The sequence below is a fragment of the Heptranchias perlo genome, chromosome 8 (assembly GCF_035084215.1).
Source record: "Heptranchias perlo isolate sHepPer1 chromosome 8, sHepPer1.hap1, whole genome shotgun sequence".
NCBI classification, from domain to species: Eukaryota; Metazoa; Chordata; class Chondrichthyes; order Hexanchiformes; family Hexanchidae; genus Heptranchias; species Heptranchias perlo.
The window spans coordinates 57,855,691-57,869,009 of NC_090332.1; the positions used below are offsets into that span (position 1 = coordinate 57,855,691).

The window sequence follows — 13,319 nt, forward strand, 5'->3', positions numbered from 1 at the left end:
GCAAGCCACTCAGTTGAAAATCTCGCTTAAAAAAAGTCACAAGAATAAAACTGGACAGACCACTAGGCACCAGACACGACAAAGGCAAACCAAGCCCAGTCGACCCTGCAAAGTCCTCCTCACTAACATCTGGGGACTTGTGCCAAAATTGGGAGAGCTGTCCCACAGACTAGTCAAGCAACAGCCTGACATAGCCAAACTCACAGAATCATACCTTTCAGCCAACGTCCCAGACTCCTCCATCACCATCCTGGGTATGTCCTGTCCCACCGGCAGGACAGACCGACCAGACGTGGCGCTACAGTGATATACAGTCCTCAACATTGACTCCGGACCCCATGAAATCTCATGGCATCAGGTCAAACATGGGCAAGGAAACCTCCTGCTGATTACCACCTACCGCCCTCCCTCAGTCCTCCTCCATGTTGAACACCACTTGGAGGAAGCACTGAGGGTAGCAAGGGCACAAAATGTACTCTGGGTGGGGGACTTCAATGTCCATCACCAAGAGTGGCTCGGTAGCACCACTACTGACCGAGCCCTGAAGGACATAGCTGCAAGACTGGGCCTGCAACAGGTGGTGAGCGAACTAACACGAGGGAGAAACTTACTTGACCTTGTTCTCACCAATCTACCCGTCGCAAATGCATCTGTCCATGACAGTACTGGTAGGAGTGACCACCGCACAGTCCTCGTGGAGACGAAGTCCCGTCTTTGCACTGAGGACACCATCCAACGTGTTGTGTGACACTACCACCATACTAAATGGGATAGATTTTGAACATATCTAGCAGCTCAAAACTGGGCATCCATGAGGCACTGTGGGCCATCAGCAACAGCAGAATTGTATTCCAGCACAATCTGTAACCTCAAGGCCCGGCATATTCCTCACTCTACCATCACCAGCAAGCCAGGGGATCAACCCTGGTTCAATGAAGAGTGTAGGAGAGCATGCCAGGAGCAGCAACAGGCGTACCTAAAAACGAGGTGCCAACCTGGTGAAGCTATGACTCAGGACTACATGCATGCTATAAGACAGAGATAAGCGATTCCACAACCAATGGATCAGATCAAAGCTCTGCAGTCCTGTCACATCCAGTCGTGAATGGTGGTGAACAATTAAACAACTAACGGGAGGAGGAGGCTCTGCAAACATCCCCATCCTCAATGATGGCGGAGTCCAGCACGTGATTGCAAAAGACAAGGCTGAAGCGTTTGCAACCATCTTCAGCCAGAAGTGCCAAGTGGACGATCCATCTCGGCCTCCTCCCAATATCCCTACCATCACAGAAGCCAGTCTTCAGCCAATTCGATTCACTCCACGTGATATCAAGAAACGGCTGAGTGCACTGGATACAGCAAAGGCTATGGGCTGAAGACTTGTGCTCCAGAACTAGCTGCGCCTCTGGCCAAGCTGTTCCAGTACAGCTACAACACTGGCATCTACCCGACAATGTGGAAAATTGCCCAGGTATGTCCTGTCCACAAAAAGCAGGACAAATCCAATCCGGCCAATTACCGCCTTATCAGTCTACTCTCAATCATCAGCAAAGTGATGGAAGGTGTCGTCGACAGTGCTATCAAGTGGCACTTACTCACCAATAACCTGCTCACCGATGCTCAGTTTGGGTTCCGCCAGGACCACTCGGCTCCAGACCTCATTACAGCCTTGGTCCAAACATGGACAAAAGAGCTGAATTCCAGAGGTGAGGTGAGAGTGACTGCCCTTGACATCAAGGCAGCATTTGACAGAGTGTGGCACCAAAGAGCCCTAGTAAAATTGAAGTCAATGGGAATCAGGGGGAAAACTCGCCAGTGGCTGGAGTCATACCTAGTACAAAGGAAGATGGTCGTGGTTGTTGGAGGCCAATCATCTCAGCCCCAGGACACTGCTGCAGGAGTTCCTCAGGGCAGTGTCCTAGGCCCAACCATCTTCAGCTGCTTCATCAATGACCTTCCCTCCATCATAAGGTCAGAAATGGGGATGTTCGCTAATGATTGCAGTGTTCAGTTCCATTCGCAACCCCTCAGATAATGAAGCAGTCCGTGCCCGCATGCAGCAAGACCTGGACAACATCCAGGCCTAGGCTGATAAATGGCAAGTAGCATTTGCGCTAGACAAGTGCCAGGCAATGATCATCGCCAACAAGAGAGAGTCTAACCACCACCCCTTGACATTCAACGGCATTACCATCGCCAAATCCCCCACCGTCAACATCCTGGGGGTCACCATTGACCAGAAATTTAAGTGGACCAGCCATATAAATACTGTGGCTACAAGAGCAGGTCTGCAGCGGTTCAAGAAGGTGGCTCACCACCGCCTTCTCAAGGGCAATTAGGGATGGGCAATAAATGCCAGCCTCACCAGCGACGCCCACATCTCATGAACGAATAAAAAAAGTCAGAGGCTGGGTATTCTGCGGTGAGTGACTCACTTCCTGACTCCCAAAAGCCTTTCCACCATCTACAAGGCACAAGTCAGGAGTGTGATGGAATACTCTCCACTTGCCTGGATGAGTGCAGCTCCAACAACACTCAAGAAGCTCGACACCATCCAGGACAAAGCAGCCTGCTTGATTGGCACCCCATTCACCACCCGAAACATTCACTCCCTCCACCACAGCGCACCGTGGCTGCAGTATGTACCATCCACAGGCTGCACTGCAGCAACTCGCCAAGGCTTCTTTGACAGCACCTCCCAAACCCGCGACCTCTACCACCTAAAAGGACAAGGGCAGCAGGCACATGGGAACAGCACCACCTGCACGTTCCCCTCCAAGTCATACATCTCGACTTGGAAATATATCACCGTTCCTTCATTGTCGCTGGGTGAAAATCCTGGAACTCCCTTCGTAACAGCACTGTGGGAGAACCTTCACCACTCGGACTGCAGCGGTTCAAGGCGGCGGCTCACCACCACCTTCTCAAGGCGCTGTGGGCCATCAGCAGCAGCAGAATTGTAATCCACCACAATTAAATGCTGGCCTTGCCAGCAACGCCCACATCCCATGAACGAAGAAAAAAAAACATTAGCCAGTCCTCTTTTCTGATGAATTTTTGTATATATGTAATAGTGCCTCTGCTATCTCCTCCCAAACTTATTTCAATATTCACAGATGCAATCTATCCGGACCAGGGGTTTTATTCTATCAGTGTTTGATTAGTTTATCAATTATCTCCCCCCTTTCTATCTTACATGTCTTCATATCTTTTTTGATCTCTTCTAATGTCATGCCCACCTTGTTAGTCTCCCTGGTAAATACTGAGGCAAAATAACTATTCAATATTTCTACCACTTTGCTATCATTACCTGTGAGTTTATCTTGTGCATCCCTTCGTGGCCCTATCTCTATCCTGATTTTTCTTTTGTTATTTATGTGTCTGTAGAATACTTTACCATTTCTTTTTATATTCCCTGATAATTTAATTTTGTAATTCCTCTTTGTTTTCCTAATTGTTTTTGACTTCTTTCCTAACTGCTTAGTATTCCCTTTTGTGATCCTTTCCTTAATTGACTGTGTACTTGGAGTACGCCTTTCTCTTTAGTTTCAACTTTACCCTTCTCTCTTTATTTATCCATGGTGTTTCATTATTGGCTAGTTTGTTCTTGTTTCTTTTAAAAGAGTAATATATTTCTCCTGAACTCTATTGACAACATAAATATTTCACATTGCTGTTCTATCTCTTTGTCTGGATTTTTTTTTCCAGTTTACCTTCCCTAGTTCCATTCTCATCCCCTCAATTTTTTCCAATCTATTATTTTGGTCTATGTCTTACTTACATCTTTCACAATCATTATTTTAAAACTTATTACGTTATGATAGTTATGTTTGTGTTTCTCTCTCCCTCCCCCAGTTTGTGTTTCTCTCTCTCCCTCCCTCCCCCCCCCAGCTTGCGTTTCTCTCTCTCCCTCCCTCCCCCAGCCTCAGTTTTTGTTGCTCCCTCAGAACTCACCAAGTTTCCTGGTGATTTTCGTTGGCCCCGATGCGGTCATCCTCCCAACCAATAGGGAAGTGGCGTTTCCAAATAGCTGGGAGATCAGCAGGTACCAGATAATAGGTTTTGGCTGCAAGCCACAACAGCCAGACTACTACGGATGCACGAATCGCACATATAATAACCATTTCTTCCGAGTCACCACCAGCAGCAGCCAGGAGACCAATGGTCCATTCTGGGAGTCTCCCGCTTGGGAACCCTACCCTCGCAAGATAAACACCTGGGGTCAGAAACAGATCTACAAAGTTGTAGTGTCGATTCTTCGGCCTGCGCTCCTTTTAAGCATTGCTCCTCACAAGAGTGGAGGACCAGGGTGTACCCTGATGAGAAGATTAAATTAATAGATAACTTTCCTTCTATTCTGTATATGTCTGCAACAGGACTTAGTGCAAATAAAACGTTCTGCTTCATTAGGTTTAAATTCAGGACTATTATTCAGGACTGGAAGGAATGAAAGAGCAGCTAGGTACATTTCCAAAGAGATGGGGAAAATATGAAGTCCAAGCAATCCAGGGACACCTTTGTACAACCCTGTTGAGTAACACTGGCAGGGACATATGAGCATTCACTCTATGAATCAGGAAATGGCATGCCATGGGGAAAACTAAAGGATTGGGAGAAAAAGTGGAGGTTTTTCAAATATGACTATAAAATTACCATTTCTGTTTCTCACTACAGCACAGATGCCTATCAATAGTGACAAGAGGATTTTCATAAAGCTTGCCTCTAGCAGCGGCCCAATCAAGTGCTCCAAGTATTAAGAGACCTGATACATTACATATTCAAATTACGTTAATAACACTATTTCCCTCTCGTAAACAACTTCTGTTTTTAGTCCCAGGCTGGGATAGAGATATTTGTGAACTTACCTGTGATAGTTCCATTGACAGTTTGTGGATCCATGTCAGCAATCCCACCGAAGTTGATCCATTCACTCCCTGAAAGCAGAAAAGAAAATAATGCACTCCTTTGTTACAAATGGGACTCTGTAATCTGAAGTGCGTCTTTGGAAGTAATGGGAATTTCTAACTGTCCATAACTTCATCACTGACTTTGTGCCGATTATAAAATAGCAATGTGGATGCTGTGGATTCTTGTGAGGTATTTCTCTCTCACTCCCCTCCCCCCAAGTTTGTGTTTCTCTCTCCCTCCCTCCCATCCCCAATTTGTTTTTCTCTTCCCCCCCCCCACCCCCGAGTTGGTGTTTCCCTATCTCCCTCCCTTCCAGTTTGTGTTTTCTCTCTCTCTCTCCCCAAGTTGTGGTTGAACCAGTGTTTTATGAAGGCTAATCATGACTTCCTTGCTTTTGTACTCTATGTTCCCTATTTATAAAGCCCAGGATCTCGTATGCTTTTTTAACCGCTTTCTCAACCTGCCCTGCCACCTTCAACAATTTGTGCACATATACCCCCAGGTGTCTCTGCTCCTGTACTCCTTTTAGAATTATGCCCTCTAGTTTATATTGCCTTTCCTCGTTCTTCCCACCGAAATGTATCACTTCGCATTTTTCTGTGTTAAATTTCATCTGCCATCCACCCATTTCACCAGCCTGTATGTACCCTCTTGAAGTCTATCACTGTCCTCCTCCTTGTTCACTACCCTTCCAAGTTTTGTGTCATCTGCAAATTTGGAAATTGTGCCCCATACACCCAAGTCCAGGTCATTAACATATATCAAGAAAAGCAGTGGTCCGAGTTCAGATCCCTGGGGAACAGCACTGTGCATCTCCCTCCAGTCCGAAAAACAACCGTTCACCACTACTCTCTGCTTCCTTTACTTAGCCAATTTTGTATCCATGCTGCTACTACCCCCTTTAGTCATAGAATCATAGAAAGTTACGGCACAGAAGGAGGCCATTCGGCCCACTGTGTCCTTGTCAGCCGAAAAAGAGCTATCCAGCTTAATCCCACCTTCCAGCAATTGGTCTGTAGCCCTGTAGGTGACGGCACTTCAAGTGCTCATCCAAGTACTTTTTAAAATGAGTTGAGGGTTTCTGCCTCTATCACCCTTTCAGGCAGTGAGTTCCAGACCCCCACCACCCTCTGGGTGAAAAGATTTCTCCTCAGCTCCCCGTTAATCCTTCCACCAATTACTTTAAATCTATGCCCCCTGGTCACTGACCCCTCTGCTAAGAGAAACAGGTCCTCCCTATCCATTCTATCTAGACCCACCATAATTTTATATAATACATTATTCCATGGGCTTCAATCTTAATGACAAGCCTATTATGCGGCACTTTATCAAACACCATTTGAAAGTCCATATATACCACATCAACCGCATTGCCCTCATCTCCCTCTGTGTTACCTCATCAAAAAAACACTTCAAGTTAGTTAAACATGATTGCCTTTAACAAATCCGTGCCGGCTTTCTCTAATCAATCTTGATATATTATATTATATATTCTATATATATATATATATATATATATATATTCAAATTAAGTTAATAACACTATTTTCCTCTCACGAACAACTTCTGTTTTTAGTTCCAGGCTGGGATAGAAATATTTGTGAACATACCTGTAATAGTTCCATTGACAGTTTGTGGACCCATGTCAGCAATCCCACCTAAGTTGATCCATTCACTCCCTGGAAGCATAAAAGAAAATAATGCACTTCTCTGTTACAAAAAGGGACTCTGTTATCTGAAGTGCATTTTGAAAGTAATGGGAATTTCTAACTGTCCATAACTTCATCACTGACTTTGTGCTGATTATAAAATAGCAATTTAGATGCTATGGACTCCTTGAGGTTTTACCACCCAGCACCCAATGGTTAAACATAACAATTAGGGGTTCTTCCAATGGCCTAAATGATAACAGCGCTAATTGGTCCGGTACTAAGCCATACAGTACAGGCAGCCTTAGATTCACTCACTACTGTGTGTTGATAGCTGATGTCAGCCAGAGCAGTGTTTGGGGTGCTATAAATGCCCTTTGCACCCCTGGGCTGGGAGGGGAGAAAATCAACCAGTGGTCCCTATCCTGATCACCGTCCAGTGATCTTGCTGGAAAGTGTGCATGTACAGATATGGACATTAAGGTGAAAACAAGTTTTGTCTTGGCCATGATGCCCTCATAGTTGAATAACCTGAAGACACTATCTAGCAGGAATCAGTGCTGTCAGTGGAGAAAGAATTGAGGAAAAAGTCAATAATTGCTAGGGTGGGAGGAAAAGAATCATATTTAGATCGTTTAGTGTGCGTTTTTTTAAAAATCTTTACTCCACTGTCGTAATCACCTTTGAAGTGAGATTTCTAGGCGACATCAAAATCTCCACCTATTTTTTGAGGCAGGAAGTTTTATCAGGATTTTTACTATCCTTAAGTGTCCATGCCATGTTTATTTGGGAGGACACCCTTTATGCACATCAAAGGCAACAGATCCAAAATAATCAGGAATTAGTTGAATGATCCTGAATGACAAGCCTTTCACCATGGGGAAAATTTAGATTGATCTTACCACATTCTTAACAGAGCCGATAAATACGTTTTACAAATAGCACTGTAATATAATAACGCATTTTACCCTTACTAAATTAGTTGCAAAACACTATTGTAAACATTTTTAGAGTGTCAAAATTTTATAATAAATCTCATTACTATTATATCACTGAGCAACATCTTAGCAACATTCATGGTTATGTCAACTAATATGTATTTGTAAAATGGTACAATTCATACATCGCTTTAATATGTAAATGGAGGCAGAAACCAGAGTGTAAAAGAGGAAAACACGATACAGGAACCATTTCAATGACCTTCAGGTTGGAGTATTAGTTGGGCATTTACAACTTACATATAAAATATGCAGGTAAAGTGTTATGGCCAAAAGAGAGGCATGGGATATAGAATCATAGAATAGAATCATAGAAGTTACAACATGGAAACAGGCCCTTCGGCCCAACATATCCATGTCGCCCAGTTTATACCACTAAGCTAGTCCCAATTGCCTGCACTTGGCCCATATCCCTCTATACCCATGTAACTGTCCAAATGCTTTTTAAAAGACAAAATTGTACCCGCCTCTACTACTGCCTCTGGCAGCTCATTCCAGACACTCACCACCCTTTGAATGAAAAAATTGCCCCTCTGGACCCTTTTGTATCTCTCTCCTTTCACCTTAAATCTATGCCCCCTCGTTATAGACTCCCCTACTTTTGGGAAAAGGTTTTGACTATCTACCTTATCTATGCCCCTCATTATTTTATAGACTTCTATAAGATCACCCCTTAACCTCCTACTCTCCAGGGAAAAAAGTCCCAGTCTGTCTAACCTCTCCCTATAAGTCAAACCATCAAGTCCTGGTAGCACCCTAGTAAATCTTTTTTGCACTCCTTCTAGTTTAATAATATCCTTTCTATAATAGGGTGACCAGAACTGTACACAGTACTCCAAGTGTGGCCTCACCAATGCCCTGTACAACTTCAACAAGACATCCCAACTCCTGCATTCAATGTTCTGACCAATGAAACCAAGCATGCCGAATGCCTTCTTCACCACCCTATCCACCTGTGACTCCACTTTCAAGGAGCTATGAACCTGTACTCCTAGATCTCTTTGTTCTATAACTCTCCCCAACGCCCTACCATTAACGGAGTAGGTCCTGGCCCGATTCGATCTACCAAAATGCATCACCTCACATTTATCGAAATTAAACTCCATCTGCCATTCATCGGCCCACTGGCCCAATTTATCAAGATCCCGTTGCAATCCCAGATAACCTTCTTCACTGTCCACAATGCCACCAATCTTGGTGTCATCTGCAAACTTACTAACCATGCCTCCTAAATTCTCATCCAAATCGTTAATATAAATAACAAATAACAGCGGACCCAGCACCGATCCCTGAGGCACACCGCTGGACACAGGCCTCCAGTTTGAAAAACAACCCTCTACAACCACCCTCTGTCTTCTGTCGTCAAGCCAATTTTGTATCCAATTGGCTACCTCACCTTGGATCCCATGAGATTTAACCTTATGTAACAACCTACCATGCGGTACCTTGTCAAAGGCTTTGCTGAAGTCCATGTAGACCACGTCTACTGCACAGCCCTCATCTATCTTCTTGGTTACCCCTTCAAAAAACTCAATCAAATTCGAGAGACATGATTTTCCTCTCACAAAACCATGCTGACTGTTCCTAATTAGTCCCTGCCTCTCCAAATGCCTGTGGATCCTGTCCCTCAGAATACCCTCTAACAACTTACCCACTACAGATGTCAGGCTCACCAGTCTGTAGTTCCCAGGCTTTTCCCTGCCTCCCTTCTTAAACAAAGGCACAACATTTGCTACCCTCCAATCTTCAGGCACCTCACCTGTAGCGGTGGATGATTCAAATATCTCTGCTAGGGGACCCGCAATTTCCTCCCTAACCTCCCATAACGTCCTGGGATACATTTCATCAGGTCCCGGAGATTTATCTACCTTGATGCGCGTTAAGACTTCCAGCACCTCCCTCTCTGTAATATGTACACTCCTCAAGACATCACTATTTATTTCCCCAAGTTCCCTAACATCCATGCCTTTCTCAACCGTAAATACCGATGTGAAATATTCATTCACGATCTCACCCATCTCTTGTGGTTCCGCACATAGATGACCTTGTTGATCCTTAAGAGGCCCTACTCTCTCCTTAGTTACTCTTTTGCCCTTTATGTATTTGTAGAAGCTCTTTGGATTCTCCTTTGCCTGATCTGCCAAAGCAATCTCATGTCCCCATTTTGCCCTCCTGATTTCTCTCTTAACTCTACTCCGGCAATCTCTATACTCTTCAAGGGATCCACTTGATCCCAGCTGCCTATGCATGTCGTATGCCTCCTTCTTCTTTTTGACTAGGGCCTCAATCTCCCGAGTCATTCAAGGTTCCCTACTTCTACCAGCCTTGCCCTTCACTTTATAAGGAATGTGCTTACCCTGAACCCTGGTTAACACACTTTTGAAAGCCTCCCACTTACCAGATGTCCCTTTGCCTGCCAACAGACTCTCCCAATCAACTTCTGAAAGTTCCTGTCTAATACCATCAAAATTGGCCTTTCCCCAATTTAGAATTTTAACTTTTGAGCCAGACCTATCCTTCTCCATAGCTATCTTAAAACTAATGGAATTATGATCACTGGTCCCAAAGTGATCCCTCACTAACACTTCTGTCACCTGCCCTTCCTTATTTCCCAAGAGGAGGTCAAGTTTTGCCCCCTCTCTAGTATATATATATATATAGAAGTGATTAATAGAGATCATTTATTCCAAACATAGAATTTAATATCTGGATTGTAAATTTATTAGAAATTTACTGACTGTATTATCTACAAAACATTCAACCTTAAAACCGGTATTGAATATCAGCAAGTACCTGAATCTAGTACTTCCAATTGCTAAAGTATTGCTTCATAAATATCAAAGTTGAAATATGAGCTGCAATAGTGTAATATTAATTTTAAGTGATATGATAAAATTTCAAATATCATTACATGCACAGTAAGTACACTTTTTTTTGCCCCTTTTCAGATTTTGAGGAGCTTTTCAAGGAATCTCCATTTTAAATACTCTCCATAAGACCACCTTCAAAATGGAGAGGTACATCGAGGTACATCGGTCACAGTCCCCTCAAGATGATCTTCACCTGATACAAAGGAAGTGTTCGTGGAAAAACTCCACACGCGCTAAAGATGAGTAGTGGAGTCTCACAAGTGTGTGCAGGATAATATGCTGTGACAACTGCACTCTGTGGTTTATTATGATTATGGTTAATGTTTCTGCATTCTGCTTCCTGTATTTTCTAGTACTGTCATAGAGATCAAGGGACATCACCAGTGGTTGATGTATCCCAATTACTTCTGTTGATATCTACAAATGAGATATCCCACTGTTGTGTTTACATTCTAGGGTCATGTTCTGCACCCCTTCAATTTCCACCCTTTCCTCAGCCACACCAGTTCTTCATCTTTGGCAGACAACTCCTCCAAGATCATTTGAACCCAAAGATGTTGATGTGGAAGAATCATCTGTGGAAATAAAAGGGCAAGACTTTCACTTAATTTATGTTGGACTGTGAATTAACTTAAACGGTAAGATCAGGATTGGAACTTTGGAAGATTTTGAACATAAGACATGTTGAACTAATCCAAAATCAGTTAGTTATGGTCTATGAACATTTACATGTGTTTTAAGGGTTGTACAAATGTCTATTACACAATGTACAATGATATTAGTGGGGACTAGTGAAGATATGAAGCAATAGAACATGGGTTCGATAAAACCCTCATCACTCACCACTGAATCACTGGAGTCACAGGAGGTGTCTGGTCCACGTTCCACAAGGTGGAATATTGCAGCCACCCATATAAGGATTTTCTACTTTGGCAACTCAGTGTGTGTTTCTTTTTATGGCTAAATGCAGTTTTTTTTTGCCAAGCTCCACATTGCATGTAATTAATAGGCTTCCAAAAGTCCTCAGGTGTTTGAATTACTTTGGAAACTTTGTTGATTTTTCTGGCAATAACATTCCAACCGCATCAATTACCCTCAATTCTGGACTATTTGGATTTTGTGCCGAGGATTATACGTAATGTTGTTTGACAGACACTTCCAAAGGCAGTGTGAAGGATTTAGTCTTTCACTATGTCTTCTATGGATATTCCGTTCTACTCTACTCTTTACTGCCATGCAGAGTAGTAAATAAAGTGGGATCAGCCCCAATTTGAGTAAAATCTGACGTATGATTATTGACCAGTTTCTGGAACCACCTGTCCCATCGGGCTTCATTCTTATACCGTGGGTCCTTCATTTACATATTAATGCATTGGAGAGGATTGCCGGTAGATCTATGTGCGATGAGGAATAGATCCATGTTTGGCAGATGTCTTTTAACATAGACAAATGTAGCGTGATGCATTAGGTTAGGGGCAACTCTAAGCATGAATATACCATGCAAGGTTGCATGCTCAAGGCTGCTGAGTGGAAAAAGGACTTGAGTTATTGTGCATGACTCATTAAAGTAGATGATCAGTTCTATGAGGCTATTATAAAAATGTACAGGGTCTTAGGATATATTGCCAGGGCAATTAAATATGTAACAGTAAACACTATCTTTTCTTTGTATAAGGCCTGGATCAGGCCACATCTAGAATACCGTGCCCAGTTTTAGTCCCCTTGCACATTGGGGGAATACGGAGGCCGTGAAAAAGGTGAAGAGCCAATAGATTGACATCTAGAAAAGCAGAGACTTTGAAGAAATGGATTGAAGTCTGTAAAATAATGAAAGGATTAGACCCAGTTTAAGTGGATAAGTTAGTGAGCTAGATAGGTTAGGGAGAGCCAGGGACACAAGTGTAAAGGGAGGGTAGAACTAGGTTAGATGCTAGGGGCTATTTCTTTTCGAAAAGAGGCATTGACCTCTGAAATAAGTTGATAGCATGTGCAGTGAGTGCAGATTTGCTGCAAACATTCAAAAGGGAGCTGGGCAAGATCCTGCGAATGACAAACATTTCTATATATAGAAGGTAGGTGGGTCATTGGAGTTTGTGTCACCATAGTTTCCTGGAGATTATAGGAAAAGTACCGATTCAGGTGAAGGCTGGGATGCTGCGGCTCCATGCTGCGCAGATAACTTTCAACAGACAGGGGAAGGAGGTGATTCCTCAAGGCTAGAGTTTAACAGGCAGATTCTGCAGAAGGCTTTACAGTTTGGCCCTTTGGACCTGACCAGCATTATTAAATTTCCAGAAAACAACATCATCAACTTGTACATTTGATGTAGGAAAGCATCTCAAAGCATTTCATGGAAGCATAATCAAAGCAATGCACACTGAGCCAAAGGAGGAGATTTTAGGAGAGAAAACCAAAATCTTGGTCAAAGGAGTGGGCCTTAAAAGGAGGTGGAGAGGTTTAGGGAAGGAATTCCAGAGCATGAGGCACAGCAAGGTTGGGTGGGGGGGGGGGGGGGGCGGGGGAGGGGTGGGGAGAAGAGATGCACAAGAGGCCAGACTGAAAGGAATGGAGAATTTGGGGGAGGGGCAGGGGTTGTTGGGCTGGAGGAGTTAACAGACGTAGGGGGTGAGATCATGAAGGAATTTAAACACAAGGTTGATTATTTTAAATTTGAGGCACTGGGGATTGGGAGCCAGTGGAGGTCTGAGAGGACATTCATCAGACAACTTTCTGCAACATACAAGCATTACAAGTTTTATTGGTGCATGTTTAGTGAAAAAAAATTGTAATAAATTACTGAATGCCTTTTTAGCAGATACACTTCCTAACTTAAACTTAAAGTAGTAAAAGGTACAGTTATATCATCGACCCGACTGCACTTATGACTTGGGGGC

General features: G+C 43.5%; 1 protein-coding gene across 2 annotated transcripts in view; it reads right to left on the reverse strand.

Annotated features, from left to right (window-relative positions):
* fndc1 (fibronectin type III domain containing 1) overlaps positions 1–13,319 on the reverse strand; it is a 331,091-nt gene that overhangs the window by 192,224 nt on the left and 125,548 nt on the right. For both annotated transcript variants that reach the window (XR_010963686.1, XM_067989150.1), the window contains exons 4-5: positions 6,519–6,587; positions 4,866–4,934 (exon numbers count right to left, since the gene is read on the reverse strand). Coding sequence is in view for 1 of the 2 variants with exons in the window: in XM_067989150.1 (XP_067845251.1) it covers positions 4,866–4,934; positions 6,519–6,587 (138 nt within the window). In the remaining variant the exon portion in view is untranslated. The remainder of the gene's footprint in view (positions 1–4,865; positions 4,935–6,518; positions 6,588–13,319) is intronic.